The sequence below is a fragment of the Capricornis sumatraensis genome, chromosome 12 (assembly GCF_032405125.1).
Source record: "Capricornis sumatraensis isolate serow.1 chromosome 12, serow.2, whole genome shotgun sequence".
Taxonomy (NCBI): Eukaryota; Metazoa; Chordata; class Mammalia; order Artiodactyla; family Bovidae; genus Capricornis; species Capricornis sumatraensis.
In genome coordinates this window covers 80,207,533-80,228,660 of record NC_091080.1, presented here as the reverse complement: position 1 = coordinate 80,228,660, position 21,128 = coordinate 80,207,533, and the positions used below count along the sequence as shown (strand labels likewise).

At 45.1% G+C, this 21,128-nt stretch overlaps 1 protein-coding gene across 1 annotated transcript in view; it reads right to left on the bottom strand.

Annotated features, from left to right (window-relative positions):
• Positions 1–21,128, bottom strand: part of LOC138089048 (ATP-binding cassette sub-family C member 4-like) — a 159,708-nt gene that overhangs the window by 96,429 nt on the left and 42,151 nt on the right. The window contains exons 11-14 of the mRNA XM_068984371.1: positions 18,059–18,250; positions 8,799–8,893; positions 8,490–8,576; positions 1,526–1,622 (exon numbers count right to left, since the gene is read on the bottom strand). Coding sequence (XP_068840472.1) covers positions 1,526–1,622; positions 8,490–8,576; positions 8,799–8,893; positions 18,059–18,250 — 471 coding nt within the window. The remainder of the gene's footprint in view (positions 1–1,525; positions 1,623–8,489; positions 8,577–8,798; positions 8,894–18,058; positions 18,251–21,128) is intronic.

Here is a 21,128-nt window from a genome sequence, read left to right as displayed (position 1 = left end):
GAGATGATGAGACCCAGAAGTAAAAATGCCAAGGAGTGAAGCATCGAACGACCACCAAGTCTGAACACTTCTCACTACTCTCCACCCCACCATCAACCATGCTAGGAGTTGTGGACTGGATGGTGCCCCTCCTCAAAAAGATGTGCTCAAACATGACACCTGTGAACATGACCTTATTTGGATTCAGGGTCTTTGCAGATGTAACCGAGTTAAGATGAGGTCACACTGGAGCAGGGTGACCCTAAAGCCAGTAAGGCCAATGTCACTATGAGAATAGAAGAGACCCAGAATGACACAGGGACAGCGGTCAGAGCCAGAGACCACAGCGTTGCAGCTGGAAGCCAAGGAACCCAAGGAAGGCCCATGAGCACCAGAGGCTGGAGGGAAGGACTCTCCCCTGGAGCCTCCAGGGAGAGCCGGCCCTGCCAGCACCTGGATTTGGGACTCGAATTCTCCAGAACAGGGAGACGATAAACTCCTGCTATCACCCGGCTTGCGGTGCTGTGATACGGCAGCTCTAGAAACTGAATCTCTAGCCTGAGCCCACACTTCTGTCTCCTCAGCTTTATAAGACTCCTAACTGCTCCTTCTGTCGCCCCTCCAGTGACCTTAGAGGACTCTCTTAACTCCCACATCAGACCACATCCCTCCTCTGCTCTGGACAGTCCAAGGCTCCCATCCCACTTCAGTCCCCTGCCCACTGCTCGGAGACCAGCTCCCTCCCGTCCCCTGCTCACTCTCCTCAGACACGCTGGGCTTCCTGCCGTTCCTCCAACCTGCCAGGTCAGCTCCTTCCTTAGGACCCCCTGCCTCAGACCCCCTCCCCCTGGTGACTGCGTGGCCGCCACCTTCATGTCACTCAGACCCCGTGAGGCAGCAGCTCCTCAGGGAGGCAGCCAGGATGTCAGCCACCTCTCTGTGTCACATCCTCCCCATAAGAACAGGAGCCCCGTGAGGGCAGGGCCTTGTCCTCCTGCTACACAGGCTCCCACACGTATCAGGCACATAGAGACCTGGGCAGGGAGACCAGCAACTGGGGACACCAGCAGAGAGGGCATCTCTGACCCGGGTGCTCGGATACCCAACCTCGCTTCTGGTGTTAATGGAAGATGCTCTTTCTGCAAACCGTGTATGACAATCACCTGGATACCAACAGATCTTAGAGTCTCTAATTTCTAAGTGATACACTTTGACTTAAGTCATGGAAGAGGAAAGTAAAAAGTTCTAAATAAATTTGCAACATTATCCTTAACAAATTTCATTAGAAAAGTGATGATTCAATAACCCTGTGGTTGCACTTTTATACACTTTAGGGTTTATGTGGCTTAGAGTGTAATAGTGACATTTCTACAGGGCTTTAGGTTCATCCTCCAAGGTATGAACACCAGCTCTGAGAAGAAGGGGGCAAAAAACTGAGGGAGAAGAGGGCATTTACCATGAACCCAAAGAGAGTGACCCGCGGGGAGGTCTCCCCTTCAACACACCTGAGTGCTCGCAATTCCACGGATTTCTAGAAATTACTTACATCGTTCAATACCAAAATCTGACTTGCATCTTTTAGGTGCTGCAGCTGATGAGTGACTAAGATTGTGATCTTCTCCTTCAAGACCTGATGAACACACCTACAAATGTAAAAGGTACAGATAGCAAAAGCACATTAATGGAGTGCCTCAAACTGAAAACCTATATTTTTAAAACAGTGCGACAAAGACCACACAGCAGTGAAAGATCTTTAGTTTAAATACCAAATCAATAATAAAAATTAAATAAACATAAATCAATTAATCCAACTAGGTTCTTAAGTTTATCAGCAGCAAATTTGCATCTAGTGCTATAAAAAATTCTTAAAACCAGTCTACTGGAGGAGGCAAAAACAGCTAAGTTTTTTCCTCTAAAACTCAGATTAACAATTATTTACATGTTTCATAAAGGAAAACAACTGAGTAATACTGAGGTCTCAAAACTTAACTAAACTAAAACACTATTTTATCGCTATTTGGGAATGGGAGGAGAGGGATCCATGTCATTTAAAAATGTGTGCATTCTTTGCTTTCTAGGTGGTTATTTATAATTAATGATATAAATATTCACGACAAAAAATTAATAGATTCTTGGTGATCTTTGCCAGAGTGCATTTGCTAGACACATATTCCCGAAGAATATTAGATAGAAAATGAATGCTAGTGGGGCCTCTATCAGTCACTACAACATTCCCAGTTCCATTCAGGAAGCAAGTCTTCTTTCATTTGGAGTGAACACTTTCCACATATGAAAGTAATAGAACAGAATCTGAATGGCCCAAATCACAGTGGAAATCACCCAGTGACTCAGAGCACCCACCAGTTCTCTTAGTCAAGACACCCCTCACTATTCAACCTTAAATTGTTTTCACAGTAAAAAACAAACAAAACAAAAAAACTACTCCTACATTTCAAATGTAGACCCCTAGGAACTCAGCCCCACTGTCATCCCACAAAATCCACAACTCATCCAGGGAAGCAAGTAGGTCTGGGCTCCCGGTGACCACAGGCAGGGCTCCAAGCAGGTACTCTGGGAGCCCAAGGCCCTTGCAGAGCAAATCTCAGGAACCTGGGCCAGAGCTCAGCCTGTGAGTGAGTCAGATGGAGCATCTGGAGGCAGCAGGCTGCAGCTCAGGCCCTCTCATGAGCCTGATGTGAGATGAGTGACTCAACCTCAGTTTCTTCATCTCAAAACAAGATCAAACAACTCATCCACATGTTCTGGAAATCAAACCACCAATCTACTCAGCAAGTGTCAGCTTTCTTTTCCACTCCTCCCTAACCATGAGCGGTCATGTGCTTTGGACTCGGGTCAGAAAACTCTTAAGGGGACGCTCTGGACATTGAATCTGTGATCAGAAACAAGACCCTGGAAAGTAAACACATATACCATACGTTCACTAAGTCCAAAAGGATTCATTTTTACATTTTGACATGTGTTAGTCAGCATTCATACCTAAGTTTCTTTCATACCTAAGTTTCTTGACTAACACCTTTTCAAACTTAGTACTAAAACAAATTTGTTTCTCCTTAATTCATAATTGCCTGCCAATAATCCCTAAAAGTGGATGCTAATCAAATCTGACAGGGTGTTGTGTCCAAAGTGAACCAACCCGAAAGTTTTAAGATGTTTTCTTCCTAACATCCCATCACAGATGAGGTAATATAAATAATTATAATGAAGAGATCAATTATGGCTTTGAATTTTTCATAAATGATGCTTTAATCCAAATCACTAGAAAAATGCACTATTTTCCAAGTTTTTAAAGATTTCCAAGTCATGCCATAGAAATGACTGAGTCAGCAACCAGTTGTATAATAGCTATTCCTGTATAAAGGCTGTGTTAATCTTATAATCCCACATATAATCCAATATAAGGGCTCTATTAAGAGGAGACACATCTTGTGGTGGAGGCGATACAAGTAAGACATAGGCCCCACCTCCATTCATTCAATCAGCAGAGGTTTACTGAGGAGCCAGGTACTGTCCTAACTGCTAAGGACCCACCCACAGGTCAAGATAGAAGCGAATACTCTGCACCGTGTAGAGGACACAGTGAACAAGCATAGAGAATCCACTATTGGGCTGTGACCTGTGCTCTGAAGGAAAAACAAGGGCAGCTTCTGTCTTAGATGTGGAGACATAGGAGCCCTGAGACTAACTGGGGAAACATCCTGGAAGAAGGCACAGCAGGTACAGGGTTCCTGGGACAGAGCACGCTGGGCTGAGGCGCCTTCCTGCATTCATAGTTTATGGGTGGCAGGTGGTGGTGGTGGTTTAGTGGCTAAGTCATGTCCGACTCTTGTGACCCCATGGACTGTAGCCTGCCAGGCTCCTCTGTCCATGAGATTTTCCAGGCAAGAATACTGGAGTGGGTTGCCATTTTCTTCTTCAGGGGATCTTCCCAACCCAGGAACTGAACCCGGGTCTCCTGCACTGCAGGCAGATTCTTTCCCAACTGAGCTACAGTGGGACTCATAAATGGTCAAGTGCCACCCACTGAGGGCTGGGGGAAGACAGAGGACACAGGCGCCCCCTTGTGGAGTAGGTGGGAATGGCAGGTCCCGTCTTCCACCTCCCTTCTGTGTCCTGGGGCACTGCTCCCTGGCTCTGGGACAGAGGGACCAGTGTGTACAGACAGACAGGGGTGAGAAAGGACCCCGCAGAGCCAGCACCGCTGGACACCGAGTGGGTGTGCAGATGAGCTGGAAAGGCTGAGGGGGGCAGACGGCAAGGAAGCCTGTTTGTTTGAGGACCTGGAGCTGCTTTGTGAATGTGGTGGTGACAGAGTGGTGGGGGTGGGCGGAGGTGGTGGGGAGGAGGTGTCTGTGAAGGGCTGGAGCAGGTGGGGGAGCTGTGTAGACAGGAGGATGAGCTGTGCAGACAGCAGCGTGGGAGTCTGATCAGGACAGACCCCAAGGCTTGATGACGCAGGAGGCAGGGGTCTGGTGACGTGGGACTGAACCAGGCTGGGACCCATGGCTGGACACAGGTGAGGCTGCATCAGTTCACGTAAGACCCTTGTCTTCTGTAGCTGATAGAACCGACTGTGTTCACAGCATAAGCTGTAAAAGTCATGAACCTCAATGACCTTGAATATAAATTCATGACTGAAGGAAACTGTTACGGGCAAGCAGAAGTGTGAGTCATTCATTTGTAACACAAAACCCTCCCCATGACCAAGCTTCCACAGGACCACCATCTCTCACAGCATATTGTTCCATCCGATTCTCTGACTTGAGAACTCTCTCCAGTTGCTGCTAAGTGGTTTCCTAAATTGCTTTCACGCTCTCTGCTTTAACTTTCCCTGGAGAATGTGGTTCTGATTACAAACAATAGTCTTAAGCTTGCTTCTATCAAGTGTATATCCAAAGCGGAACACTCAAAATACTTGAGAGGATTTTATAAATATCTCCAGTGTTTGAAGAAGAACTCAGGAGAACTTCTGCGATCAGCACCCTGTACTTGGCACCAAAATGCCTTGCTCTCCCTTCCCTATGACACGGATGCAATGACCAGCAGAATCTGTTCCTGCCCTGATGGGGAACTTGCACAGATGCTCACAAGATGGGGTGACACACATTAGTGAACTCAGGGTGGGGCTGGAAACAAGGAGGCTGAGACACTCATAGTGCCAGGAGGGTGGGGGTGGGGAATCTCTGTCACAGCACGAGCCGCTGTCACTGAACTCGTGATGAGACACTGGCACTTCTCTATAGGAAAACTCATCAAGTCATGAATGGGAGAGGCTGGGAAAGGGGGGGTCAGATCAGAGAGCTAGAGACAACGCCATGTGTCATCTGCCCTGTTCCCTCTTATTCTCAAGGATTCTGTGCCACTATTCAGGTTTGTATGTGTGTTACAACATACCTAACATGAAATTTACCGTTTTTGCCATTTTTAGCACACAGTTCAGTGGCATTAAGTACATTCACGTTGATGTGCAACGATCACCACCATCCATCTCCACAACTGTTTTATGACCCCAACACTAAGCATGTTTTAAACAAGGGCAGGTTCCACCACAGTCTAACAACGCCCGCTTAGTGGATGTGGAATCCTAGCTCCTAGCCAGCTCCTAGTGTCCAGAGCCCAGAGCTCCTCGCAGGCCTCCCTCTCACATTTGTTAACTCTGCTGACATCTCTACTTTGCTCTTCTGGACTTGCTGTAAATCAATCATGTCCCCTCAGATTCACATCCAGTCACCTGAGTCATCAGTACCTTAGAATTTGGTGTCATGGACTTTAAAGTTAATTATTACTCTTAATTATACTGGATCTAATCTGATCTGATTGGTGTGCTTAGATGAAGAGACTAAGACACAAGGACAGAGACACAAGCATGTAAATCAATGAAGTTAGAGCACACCCCCTCACCATGCATAAAAATAAACTCAAAATGGCATAAATACTTAATCACTTCCTGGTGGCTCAGAGGTTAAAGCATCTGCCTCCAATGTGGGAGAGCTGGGTTCGATCCCTGGGTCGGGAAGATCCCCTGGAGAAGGAAATGGCAATCCACTCCAGTATTCTTGCCTGGAAAATCCCATGGACGGAGAAGCCTAGTAGGTTACAGTCCACGGGGTCGCAAAGAGTCGGACACGACTGAGCGACTTCAACTTCACCTTCACCTTCACCTAATCATAAGACATGACACCATAAAACTCCCAGTAGAGATTATAGGCAAAACATTCTGTGACATAGATTATACCAATGTTTTCTTAGGTCAGTCTCCTAAGGCAACAGATACATAAGCAAAAATATACAAATGGGGGCTTTGCTGGTGGCTCAGTGGCAAAGTATCCACCTGACAGTGCAGGAGACACGGGTTCCCTCCCTGGTCCAGGAAGCTCCCACGTGCACAAAGCACCTCAGCCCAGGCAGCACAACAACTGAGCCTGTGCTCTGGGGCCCAGGAGCCACAACTACTAAGTCCATGCACCCTAGAGCCTGTGCTCTGCAATGAGAGCAGCCACCACAGTGAGAAGTCCATGCACCACAGCTAGAGAGTAGCCCCTGCCCACTGCAACTAGAGAAAACCCCGACCGTGTGAGGACACAGCGAGGGGATGTGGTCAGAAGCCGAGAAAGGTCTCAGGAAAAAGCAGACCACCCACACCATGAACCTGTAGCCTTAAGAACTGTGAGAAATTTAATTTCTATTCTTTGAGCACCCACATCTGTGACAATGTGCTATAGACTGAATGTTTTACTCCTGAAAACTCATCTATTGAGACCTAATCCCAACTGTGTTGGTATTAGGAGGTGGGGCCATTGGGAGGGACCAGGTCATGAGGGTGGAGACTCCAAGAAAGGGATTAGTGCCCTGATAAAAGGGACCCACAAGGCTCCCTCACCTCTGCCACCACATGAGGCCACAGGAATTGGACTCTCATCATGCTGAATCTTTCAGCACCCTGACTTGGACTTTCCCAGCCTCCAAAACCATGAGATAAAAACTTGTTATTTCTAAAGCCACCCAGCTCTGGTTCCTGTGAGAGCAGCCTGGACAGACACAGTACTAGAAACTAACACAGGAGCTGAGAGCAAGAATTTCCAAACAGCTTCTCCTTACTGCACACCCCGCCTCCTCCAGGCGAGGACATGTCTGCTGTTCTCCTCACAGCCCTGCTTCCTCCTCCCTCCACACCTGAGCTTCTACTCCTGCTTCAGCAAAGGACTGGGTCCTCTTCTCAGCCTCCATACACCTGCCCCCAGGGTTCTTCCTGCCCAGCCCCAGGCACAGGGAGCTTTCCAACTTCAGTGAAAGCCTCCAGCTGACACTTCCACTTTACATTCAGCACCTACTATCCTGTATTAAAACTCTCTAAACCCTGACTCTGCTGAGCTTTTCCCAGACATCTGTCTTAACAAGCTCCACGTAGAGTGAGGTTCCTCAGAGGCAGGAATGAGAGCTGAGAGTCCTAGTCTCCCTTATTCTGCCCAGTGTGGGTCCTTCCCCTCTCCTGGCTCACCGTCCTCCTTGTAAACTAAGATGTTTTGTGCAGTAAGGTACTGATCTCAGTGCACACAGCAGGGAGTTAATAACTGCAGCTGGAAGGCTCATTGCCTTTAACAAAGTGAACAACAGCAAGAGACCTGACCATGGGGGAGATGTGGAGGCTGTTTTAGGAAAAAAACAAGTTCGCAAGGCTTTCAAAAAGCCCAGACTAGACTCTATAAAAGGCCTCAGCCAGTGTGTGTTAGGACACATTATACACAGAAAATAATCAGAGTTGTTCTAATTTAGTCATTGTATAGCCAACCAGGAGCCACTGACAAGTTCTACATTTTAGAAACAGGAATGAGAGTCAAGACTCAAGCCAGATTATAGGTGACACTACATTGTAGCTCTAAGTATTAACTCTAGTAAGCATCCATGAAATAACATGAAATGATTGAAATCATACTCAGATGTGGAACAAATGATTCTCAAATCCTAGACTTTATTTCCAAACTGATAGAATAACAAGCATAAACCAACAGGATCTTTCCATGAAAGCCCTATGTCAGTACCGAAAACTTCGCTTCTAACGTGCCTTAAGGAAATGATGGAGGAAAAAAACTGGTAGCCAAGTACCAGGTTATAGAGTCTCACTCTCTGATTTAAAAACCCTACATCATCTTTCTTATTCCTGGGGTCTGGATCCACCTGGAGTGTCTGGTAATCAACTGCAAGTAGCAAGAGGGAAACTGCCATCTGTTTGTCACTCCCTAAAGCATGGACCCCAATGCCCCCCCCACACACACACACACTGGAAGCACCTGCTGTATTTTCCAGTCCTGACCTCATCAGGATGCAAGATTTCTCTACGATGGATCTTCTGTGGAGGGAAGGGAGGGGAGGGAGGGACACCAGGGCAGCGGGAGCTGAGTCTCCTGGAGCACAAAGGCTTTCCTGAGCTCTCTTCCCTCATCTCTACAGGGCTCTTGGAAAGAAGAAATGATAGAAAACAGGAGCAAACTCACTGTTCAAACAAGTGCCTGCTGACTCCTGCATCCACTGCGCTGAGCGGATCGTCCAGGAGGTAGATGTCTGCATCCTGATACATGGCTCTAGAAAACGTAAAGAGACGTCAGGAGGGGACACTTCACACTCTCTGGGTCTCATCCCTGAATCATGATGGCATCCAACAACTCCATGTTCATTCCAAGAGCCCAGGGAAAGGGCCAAGATCCTGCTTCACACAGACCCACCCGGTGAGCTGGGTCTGCGTGCTCACGTCCACTGGGAGCCACGGAGGAGGAGGGGCGGATGGCAACCGAAACCCCACTTACCTGGCGAGGCTGACCCGGGCTTTCTGTCCTTCACTCAGCGGGGTTCCTCTGTCTCCTATCTCAGTTAGATCTCCTTCCTCCAAAAGCTGTAAATCCTATACAGATAGAAAACGGGGGGAAAGAAAAAGACATAAATTGTGCTCTACTACCATCTTACACTTTTAGCATTAGTTCCTCATACAAGTATTTGACTAACATGCATGCATGCTCAGCTGCTAAGTTGTATTCAACTCTTTGTAACCCCATGGACTAACTAGGGCTTGTCAGGCTTTTCTGTCCATGGGATTCTCCAGGCAACAACACTGGAGGGGTTTGCTGTTTCCTCCTCCAGGAGATCCTCCTGACCCAGGGGTCGAATCAGTGTCTCCTGTGTCTCCAGCACTGGCAGGTGGATTCTTTCCCACCAAGCAACCTGGGAAGCTACAGCAGTGGGTATAAGTCAGAGTAACTAAACTGTGACCTTTAACATAAAAAACAAACAAAAAAAAAACACTGTCAGTGTCTTTTGTTTTCATTCTGTAGTTTTGCACAGCATCTATGCGTTTGACCATTTTAACAGATATTTACTGAGGACCTACTTATTGTATGACAGGCATTGCTCTGGGAACAATGAACTCATTTGTGAAGAAACAAAACTCCTAGAGTTTCTTTCCATGATGGAAGACAGACGATGTGGAAAATTAACCTGAGCGACGATGTGGAAAATTAACCTGAGCACAAGTACTGAGGACAGGAAGGAAAAGGAAGCCTGTTCAGGGGGATGGAGAGTGAAGGAGGGAAGTGAGTCCAGGAGGGGAGGGCTCTGCTCAGAGGGGATGTGAGCAGATCTGGAGGGGGCACTCAGGCAGACCTGGAGAGGCTGCTCCTCATGGAGGGGCGAGTGCAGGGGCCACGGGGAGATGCCCAAGGGGTTCAGGACAAGGAGGCAGGAGAGCAGAGTGAGAGTGAGGGGAGTGAGGGCGGAGACAGAGCAGGAGGAGCCTGGGGGCACTCCAGTAACAGGAGGAGGGGGAGGACGGACCTGTTTGAGGTTTTAAGGAATCACTCCTCTGCTTTACAGAAAACAGATAGTAAGTGGGGAAGGGTGAGGGTGGATACAAGTGAGGAGGCTCCCAGAATAATCGAGGTGAGAGATGACGGTGGTCAGGACCAGAGTGAGAGCAGCGGGAATGGGGAGATGGGGTCACACTCCAGGCACATGTTGAAGGCGGAGCCCGAAAGACCTGCTGACAGGATGGCTGTGGTTGTAAGAGAAGAGGAGACTGTGGTGTTCGGGGTGAGGAAGGGGAAGGACAGGGTCTCCATTTACTGAGTTGGAGAAGATGGTGGATGCAGGTTTAGGGAACTTCGCTCATGGACAACTGAGATGACCTCCCAGTGGGGTCATGTTGCATTTGTACTTGCAGGTGTGAAGGTCTGTGCTAGAGACACAGGTGTGAGAGCTGGTGGCCCAGGGTGAAAACACAGGACTTGTTTTTATCAAGGAATGAGTGTCTCTTAAAAATACATTTTACTGATCTCTGCCTCAGCTTCCCACTTTCAGAGAAGGGATAACACCTGACCCAAGTCTTCACGGTAATACTTAAAGTAAGTGACAGATAAGGTGTGTACAAGAAATGGGAGCAGAAAGAGCAAGCTGGGCAGGAAAATCAAAAGGAAAGAAATGGTGTGCTCAAAGGACACCCAGCAGCTCAGCTGGACTAAGCAGATGCTTGTCTGTGAAAGCAGGAAAAACTCAAAACTAAGAAGGAAATACAGTTGTAACTTGAGGATCTGGCAATCAATCAAAGGTTATATTTGAATATCATTTAAGAAGTTAATAGACAAATCAGCCTATTTTCCCCAGAGTACCATGGGGGAAAAAAAGAATAGATGACAGGAACATTCCCAAAATGACAAGATAGAAATCAGGCTTAAGTAGTTGTTCACTCATTTAGTTGTGTCTGACTCTTTGTGATCCCAAGGAATGGAGCACTTCAGGCTTCCTTGTCCTTTACCATCTCCTGGAGCTTGTTCAAACTCCCTCCCACTGAGTCACGGATGCCATCCAAGCATCTCGTCCTTTGTCATCCCCTTCTCCTCCTGCATTCAATCTTTTTCAGCATCAGGGTCTTTCCTAATGAGTTGGTTCTTCCGATCAGGTGGTCAAAGCACTGGAGCTTCAGCATCAGTCCTTTCAATGAATATTCAGGGTTGATTTCCTTTATGATTGACTGGCAAGGGACTCTCAAGTGTCTTCTCCAACACCACAGTTCAAAAGCATCTGTTCTTCTGCACTCAGCTTTCTTTATGGCCCAACTCTCACATCCTTACATGACTACTAGAAAAACCATAGCTTTGACTATATGGACCTTTGTTAGTAAAGTAATGGCTCTGCCTTTTAATACGCTGTCTAGGTTTGTCATAGTTTTTCTCCCAAGGAGCAAACATTTTTAATTTCATGACTGCGGTCACCATCTGCAGTGATGTTGGAGCCCAAGAAAATAAACTGTCACTGTTTCCATTATTTCCCCATCTATTTCCATGAAGTGGTGGAACCAGACGCCATGATCTTAGTTTTTTGAATGTTGATTTTTAAGCCAACTTTATTACTCTCCTCTTTCACCTTCATCAAGAGGCTCTTTAGTTTCCCTTCGCTTTCTGTTATAAGGGTGATATCATCTGCATATCTGAGGTTATTGATATTTCTCCTGGAAATCTTTATTCCAGCTTGTGCTTCATCCAGTCTGGCATTTTACATGGGGTACTCTGCATGTAAGTTAAATAAGCAGGGTGACAATATATAGCTTTGATGTACTCCTTTCCCAATTTGAAATCAGACTTTTGTTCCATGTCCAGTTCTAGCTGTTGCTTCTTGAACTCCATGCAGGTTTTGTAGGTGGCCGGTAAGGTGGTCTGGTATTCCCATCTCTTTTAGGAATTTCCCACCCTTTGTTGTGATCCACACAGTGAAAGGCTTTATCATATCAATGTAGCAGAAGTAGATGCTTTTCTGGAATTCTCTTGCTTTTTCTATGATCTACCAGATGTTGGGAATTTGATCTCTGGTTCCTCTGCCTTAGACTTAAATTACATGGTATTATATTAGAAGTCTTAGGTTGCCTATAATTGTCAATTGGCACATTCTGTCATAGACAGAGTTTGGAGTTTTTATCACTAAACTCCTCAGGCATCAACCTAGGATGCCCAGCAGTACTTTTCTGCAGATGAAGCCCTCAATTCTCTGTCTCTGCTGTAGCAAATTTGGGGAGAAAGCAAGTAGCACATGGTGTCACCATGATAAATAAGTCCTCTGATCTCCCTAAGTCTCATTTTCCTCCTCTATAGAATGTGCTGCAGAAACCAGAGGCACTGAACTCAAGGATGCTGTGAGAATGTAAAGTGTGTGAACACCTGCACAAATGAAAAAACGACATGAGTTGATAACTTGCTATTGGTGACTGATCCCTATTTTCTCACCAAGCCAAGAGTAGGACCCTGTTTACAGTGTGAATCATAACATAAAAGCATATGACCACCATGGAAGAAAGAGACTCCATCATAACCCTCCCTGACATCCACAAAACACAGACACACACAGGTTCTTCACTCACTCAAATCTCAATAGAGGTACATCTGATGAAAGGCAGCAAATGTTCTGTTGTGATAATTTATAATTACCTCACATTCTTTCTTTCTTGAGCTCAGAAATTAATACCATCTCTTGCTTTGTGTTTTCATTGAAAAAAAGAAAAAAGAGCTTTGTGATAAGTTCTCAGCCTCATGCACACACACAGAATTACTGGGCCTCTCTTTCACTGTTCACAGTCCTTGCAAACTGTTCTGCTTAGTTTTCCTGCTTTGATTTCATGTTGTTCAAATGGTTTTCTTCTTAAAAAAGCACCACATTGTAATACAGCAATCTTAACCACATTCTAGAAAAAGCACTCACAGCCTCTCTGTCCAGGACATGAGAAACTGTCTCTGAGTCTGGTGGTAACATTTCGAGTGTGTTGTTGACTCTGCACGTTATAAATGAACAAGCCACCAAGGGGAAAAACATTTTGGAGGATTTGAAGTAAAAGCAAGTAAAGTTGATCTCTCAGCTGCCATGTTCTGATCAGATCAAAGAGGAAAAGCCTGAGTTGGGCATATATTACAGTTCCTTCTGCTGACAGGAAAGTGTTCTTATTCATATTTGTTACCTCTAAGTTAAGTAAGTAAGTGCTAATCAGTTGAGTCCAATTCAGTGATCCCATGGACTATAGCCTACCAGGCTCCTCTGTCCATGGAATTCTCCAGGCAAGAATACTGAAGTGGGTTGCCATTTTCTTTTCCAGGGGATCTTTCCAACCCAGGGAGTGAACCCAGGTCTTCCTGCATTGCAGACAGATTCTTTAATATTTGAGCCAGCAGGGAAGCCCCCAAATTTCCCCAATTCTCACTGAACAGCAGACACACACACTAGAGGCAAACTAGGAAATGGTGATGCTGGTTGGATGCCATCTGTCCAGAAGCACATCAAGGGCCCTTCAGGGATGGTGGAGACTTACAGTAGAAGCACTAGGGAGCAGACTGCTGAAATGGTTAACAGGGGCCAGATGTGAGGCCCTGGCAGGGGAGGGCTGGACTCTAGAGTCCAGCAGCAGGAGCCCTCCTTCCTTCACAGCTTTTCTTCCTTGTGGAATCGCCCCTCCTCTCATGGCCTGTCAGCATCCTGCCCATCTTTCCAGGCTCATCCCAAGCACTCTCTCCCATGGAACCAGCCTGGACTTGTCTCTCTTCCTGCTGGGTTCTGTTTACATCTCTCATTTCTTGTGAAGGACCCGTCTTATTCTGCTCCATCATTTGTACATGTGCACACAGCTTCTCACAGCACCTGGGGGGTAAGATCTGTTACCAAGCTCTGTTCTGGAACGTGATGCTGATTATCTCTAATCCTCACAGCAAGATGCACAGTAAGTACTGGCCCCATTTCGCAGATGAGGAAACTGAGATTAAGTGAGGACTGCATCACTGGTCTGAGAGCGGTCAACTGTTAAACAGAAGAGCTGGAATCTGAACCAGCTCATGTCAGTTCAGAGCCTTCTGCTCTTTCACATCATGCTGCCCAGGTGGTGACTGAAGGTACGTTTGAAATGAAGACAACACTTGAGTAATTCAAAATTTTGAAGGCCTCTACACTTAGACATGTAAGTGTCAATAAACTTACTATCCTATGGCCAAGTAAGTGATCTATGTGGAAAAATACTAAACTAGAATTTATAAATTTGATACCTTTAAATATGTGTTCACTAAACATTTTCAAAAGCCTTAAAGATAACATGGAGACAAATGGTGCACACAATATTGCTTATATTATGGTAACAGAATATTATTATTGTTGATTTCTATAATGTACTGTGTGTAGAGTACCTACAGAAATACCAACTCAAACAATGGAAGTTAATACTCAAATATCTTCTTTCTTATGTGTCACATTTTATGGATGTAATTTTACCAGAAACTGAGCTTATAATTAAAAACTAATTTATTTTCAAAACCATTCGAATACTTACAGAGTGCTTGTTGTATCCTTAGCAAGCAGGTGTTTTAAAATCACAACCATATTTAATCCTCAAAACAACCTAATGAGACTGATGGTCTTATTATGTCCATTTTACAGATGAAGTAACAGGCTTGTAAGGATCAAACAGTCAAAACCACACACCTGATCAACAGAGAAACTGGCGCTCAATTCCTGAACCTTCTGACTCCTAGACCGTGGAGTTGATGTCATCAACCTGAATTGAAACTGCCAGTGTGATTACTTCATGTGTCCCTATTTTGTTACAGAAAAGTTTTCAGCTCAATGAACTTAATTACTTCAATAAGACCTAGTATAATACATCTAGTTGTTTTAAACATATGTTATATAAAAAATGTTGCTTTTAGAAAGATGATAATGACAATCTTACATGCAAGGCAGCAAAGGAGACTGATGTAAAGAACAGACTTTTGGATTCAGTGGAAGAAGGTGAAAGTGGGATAATTTGAGAGAATAGCTTGAAACATATACATTAACATATGTAAAACAGATGACCAGTGCAATTTTGATACATGAAATAGGGCACCCAAAGTCAGTACTCTGGGACAACCCAGAGGGATAAGGTGGGTAGAGAGGTGGGAGATAGGTTCAGGATGGGGGGACATATCTATATCCGTGGCAAATTCATGTTGATGTATGGCAAAAATCATCACAATATTGTCATCATCCTCCAATTAAAATAAATAAAGTGCTAATAAATAAATAGATGTTGCTTTTTTATGGCTTTTCCTCCAGGATTTGGGGGAGGTGAGAGTAAGGAGAATAATAAGGAGAAATCTTTATTATATTTATATTGATGGATAGATGGATGGAGAGAAAAAGGTTAGAATAGCAACAATGGGCACCACTTACTGAAACCCTGGTTTGTTTACATTTCACAGGCATTTTCTGTAATGTTTACAGTAATCCCACCCCTCCCCCATTTAATAAGAAAGGAAACTGAGACAAACACCTGGAGTCACTACACAGGACTGTTTCTCTCCAAAGGCCAAGGCTTTTCTACCGCACTGTCTATGCTGTCTCTGTGTCTACAGGACGCCACTATTTCCTGTGCCTGCCTTACGTCCATCCACTGAGACCTGGAATCCAAAAGGAGATAAGCAGATGGTCTCATAAATTACTAAGTAGTTCCCAGGTGTCGTAAAGACCTTCTAACCTTTTGTTAATCAGAGTCATAGATGACACTTCAGAGCAGGAACAAAACCCTCTGACCCAATGTCCTCATTTTACTGCAGAAACGTCAGAGGTCCAGGCAGGTAACAGGATGTGTCCAGAGTGACAGTGGGCAAGTGATGAACCCAGGGCCAGAACTCTCTTCTCTGCTGCTTCTCCATGCTGGGCCTCCCTTCCTGCCAAGGAGAGAATGGGCACAAGGGACCCCAACCCCATGTCCCAACTATGCAGCAGGACAGGAGAGCAGTCCATGTTTATAGACGTCAAATCATGTACAGAAGATCTGCTGTGCATCTCAGTCCTGCAGGGCACATTCCACCAAAGTCTGTGCTGCCCACATGCCCCATGTGGGTGAAGGCCCAGAACACTGCCCACATTAGTGGTCCAGTCACCCCACCAGGCTATGCAAAGCATTGGTCCCAAGGATCTGAACTTGAGCTACAAATGTAGAGATGAGGTGTCTCATCTGTCCCGGCCTCAGTTTTGCTAACTATAAAATGAAGATGGGAATATTGAAGATACTCATAAAGAATGAATAACTCATAAACCTTTTTACATGTGTCTGTGCACATGTGTGAAAGGCAGAAAAATGATTTGCACGTGGACTCGGAATTAACGGGGGCTACTCTTCTCACTGTTCTGCACTTGCTTTCCCTTCTTATATGGTATCTGCTGTTAAGTCCCTTCTGCTGCTGCTAAGTCCCTTCAGTCGTGTCCAAATCTGTGCAATCCCATGGACAGCAGCCCACCAGTCTCCCCCGTCCCTGGGATTCTCCAGGCAACAACACTGGAGTGGGTTGCCATTTCTTTCTCCAATGCAGGAAAGTGAAAAGTGAAAGTGAAGTCCCTCAGTCATGCCCGACTCATAGAAACCCCATGGACTGCAGCCCACCAGGATCCTCCGTCCATGGGATTTTCCAGGCAAGAGTGCTAGAGTTGGGTTGCCATTGCCTTCTCTGTATATGATATCTAGACCATTTAATAAAAATCTAGCTCATTTCTGCTAACTTGACATCATTTCTGCAAATGTACAATTACCCATGAACAAGAACCTGGAGTAAAGAAATGAGCCCATGAAACAAGCAATTGTGTGTGTCCACATCATTGTAAAATGCTGCTCACCTAATGCAGGGCTTCCCAGGTGGCGCTGGTGGTAAAGAACCCACCCGCCAATGCAGGAGACAGAGACTCGGGTTTGATTCATGGGTTGGGAGGATCCCCTGGAGAAGGAAATAGCAACCCACTCCCATATTCTTGCCTGGAGAATCCCATGGACAGAGGAGTCTGGCGGGCTACAGTCCATAGTGCCACAGAGCTGGACATGACTGAAGTGACTTAGCACGCACACATACCTGATGCAACCTATGATGTTCAATCCCTTGTTTCAGGCAAATCACTATTTCCTCAGAAAGCAGGTCTGGAGCCTTCAACACCTCACCTTTGAAAATCTGTCCCTGTCTTTTCCTCACAGTACAAAAGGGCAGTCAGATGTCCAGACTGTACTGAACAGACCCCGGGGGAGACCTTTAATGATATTATTCACTGATTTTTTACAACCCAAGAGAGTAACATAATATTTAACATGATTTACTCTTTCTCCTTTCTTTTTGTCAACTGTATTCTCTATCTCTTAAGTTTAGGTCTCATCATTTACTCACTAATCTTATTTAATTCCCAAAATACAGTTAGACCTTTCATCTTACCATTCTCTGTGAAACTCAGTGCCGTTTCTGAAAACAATCTCCCTCAGTGAAATGACACAGTATTAAAAAGAAATTTTAAGCCATTCTGGTTTCCTTAAACAATAAATTACAAGTCAAAAATGAAGTGGTGAGAGAACCTCACAGACTGAATGGGACCAAGGAGGCATCAGCCAAGCGCAGGGGGCAGACCTTGTGTGGGTTCCAACAGTGGTGAAGATTTCTCAGTGAGATGATCAGCAGCATGTAAACACAGATGAGCAGGTGGCTGATATTCAGGAATTTGAAGTATTTTTCAGATGAAATAAAGTAGTGATTTTTTTCCCCCAAAGCTTTCCTATCTTTTAGAGAAAAATAATGAAATGTTTACAGATGAACTGATCTGAGGTCTAGGATCTGCTCCACGATACTCAGGTGGGGGTGGGGCTGGCAGGGGTATAGATGCAGCAAGACTGGCCACCAGCTGATTCTGGCTGAAGCTGGGGGTGGGTACATGAGGGTTCATTACACCATGCTCTCTGTTTTTGTAAATATTTATAACTTTCCATTAAAAAATGTTGAAAGTGAATGAAAACTTCACAGAACGAAACAATCCCCCCTCCTCCAGATCATGTATTCTGTGTTACTAACCTATAAGAATTGAAACGATGGCATATGTAAATACATATGCTTATCCTGCTGATTTAGCCAGAAGACCAACTTAAATGTTAAGCAACGTTCAAAAATCTATTTCTTAAAAAGAACCTTTAACAAACCTTGTAGTGTAAACCACTATCATCATTTGAAATTCAAGTATATGTAACTCAGAAGTCATTACTCACCTCTTCCAAAGCACAAGCCCTTATTACTTCTTCATATCTGTCTTCTTCATATTTCTTCCCAAATAAAATGTTACTCTTTACAGTCCCTGGAAACACCCAGGGCTGCTGAGAAACATAGGCGATCCTCCCGTGCACGCTGACCTTCCCCTGGCTCGGGGGCAGCTCCCCCAGCAGAGCGCTTAATAGTGATGACTGCAACAGACAGCAACACACACACGTGAACAGGCAGCACTCTGGGTGGAACACGCCCCGCAGCACAGCCGACCCCACCCTGGCCCTTGATACATGATAGAACCCTTTCCTTCAACAGGATCAAGTACAGCCCTCACAGTTGAGACCAAAAAAAAAAAAAAACAAGATAAAAATAACACTAATGGTCAATGAAAACGACCGACAAGGAATATATTAATAGTATAAACAATCTACTCTGCCCGAGTATCTCCCCAGGTGAAATTCTACTCAGCAAAGAATAATTGAAAATGTTTAGCATCCTTCTCTCGGAGAAGGCAAAGACAACCCACTCCAGTACTCTTGACTGGCAAACTCCGTGGATGGAGGAGCCTGGTAGGCTGCAGTCCATGGGGTCGCTAAGAGTTGGACATGACTGAGCAACTTCACTTTCACTTTTCAGTTTCATGCATTGGAGAAAGAAATGGCAGCCCACTCCAGTGTTCTTGCCTGGAGAATCCCAGGGAAGGCGGAGACTGGTGGGCTGCCATCTATGGGATCGCACAGATTTGGACATGACTGAAGCAACTTAGCAGCAGCAGCAACATCCTTCTCTAGCAGAGCCCAGCAGGATGTGTATTTGATATATCTGATGTTTAGTGCAACTGTTCCTGCATCTGGTATCCTTTACTTGACAAACACTTGTTCTTAAAAAGCTATGTGTGAAGAATATAGCCAAAGATGATTAATTGAAAGAACTATCAAGTGAGTTGTGTCTGCAGAGCAAAAGTCCATGACAGAGGAAATCAGCACCCTTTCATGTACACATCCCACATTTTAAAAAATAAATGTATTTATTTTTAGTTCTTTTATCTTTTTCATTTTTTTTTTTACAATGTTGTGTCAGTTTCTGCAATACCACAATTCTAATTTTATCTATTTCTGCTTGCACTGGGTCATTATTGCAGTGCATGGGAGTTTTCTTGTTGAGGATCACAGGCTCTAGTGGGCAGGCTTCAGCAGTTGTGGCCCGTGGGCTCAGTTGGTACACCTCCAGGCTCCAGAGCAGAGGCCTACCAGTTGTGGTGCACGAGATTAGTTGCTCCACAACTGGGAGGTGGGAACTTCCCAGACCAGGGACTGAACCCGTGTCTCCTGCATTAGCAGGTAGATTCTTTTACCACTGAGCCACCAGGGAAGCCTACATCCCACATTAGGTTGCTGTATTTTGTTGTTTCAGACCAAGTGTATGTGCACCTTTCCTTTCAGTCTTCAACATAACACAGATGTGGTGTGTATGTGTCCACACCATCAGAGTGCTCACAATGCTGGGCTGAAATAATATGTCTGCATATCTGTTTTGCCCCACAAGCTGATTGCCTCTGAAAGGCAGAAAGTAAGGGTCTTGCTCACGTCTGTACCTTGTTCTCCAGCACATGGCTGCACATTCATTACACATGCACTGATGGGATCATGTCAAGTCACAGGAGGAAATGCTCAAAGCTTCCAGGAAAAGCCTTTATGATCTCCAGACATCCTGGAAGGGCCACAAAGATGAAAAGAAGTCCCCATTGTCTCTGTCTATCCTGAACAGTATCAGTTCAGCCACTCAGTCATGTCTGACTCTTTGCAACCCCATGAACCACAGCACATCAGGCCTGCCTGTCCATCACCAACTCCCAGAGTTTACCCAAACTGATGTCCATTGAGTTGGTGATACCATCCAACCATCTCATCCTCTGTCATCCCCTTCTCCTCCTGCCCTCAATCTTTCCCAGCATCAGGGTCTTTTCAAATGAGTCAGCTCTTTGCATCAGGTAGCCAAAGTATTGGCGTTTCAGCTTCAATATCAGTCCTTCCAATGAATATTCAGGACTGATTTTTCCTTTAGGATGGACTGGTTGGATCTCCTTGCACTCCAAGGCACTCTCAAGTCTTCAACACCACAGTTCAAAAGCCTTGATTCTTCAGTACTCAGCTTTCTTTATAGTCTAACTCTCATCCATATATGACTACTGAAAAACCATAGCCTTGACTAGATGGACCTTTGTTGGCAAAGTAATGTCTCTGCTTTTTAATCTGATATCTAGGTTGATCATAATTTTCCTTCCAGGAGTAAGCATCTTTTAATTTCATGGCTGCAGTCACCATCTGCAGTGATTTGGGAGATCAAAAATAAAGTCAGCCACTGTTTCCACTGTTTCCCCATCTGTTTCCCATGAAGTGATGGGACCAGATGCCATGATCTTCGTTTTCTGAATATTGAGCTTTAAGCCAACTTTTTCACTTTCCTCTTTCACTTTCATCAAGAGGCTCTTTAGTTCTTCTTCAATTTCTGCCATAAGGGTGGTGTCATCTGCATATCTGAGGTTATTGATATTTCTCCTGGCAGTCTTGATTCCAGTTTGTGCTTCTTCCAGCCCAGTGTTTTTCATGATGTACTCTGCATACAAGTTAAATAAGCAGGATGATGATATACAGCCTTGAAGTACTCCTTTTCTGATTTGGAACCAGTCTGTTGTTCCATGTCCAGTTCTAACTGTTGCTTCCTGAGCTGCATATAGGTTTCTCAGGAGGCATGTCAGGTGGTCTGGTATTCCCATCTCTTTAAAAATTTTCCACAGTTTATTGTGATCCACACAGTCAAAGGCTTGGCATAGTCAATAAAGCAGAAATAGATGTTTTTCTGGAACTCTCTTGCTTTTTCCATGATCCAGCTGATGTTGACAGTTTGATCTCTGGTTCCTCTGCCTTTTCTAAAACCAGCTTGAACATCTGGAAGTTCATGGTTCACGTATTGCTGAAGCCTGGCTTGGAGAATGTTGAGCATTACTTTACTAGCATGTGACATAGTTTGAGCATTCTTTGGCATTGTCTTTCTTTGGGATTGGAATGAACACTG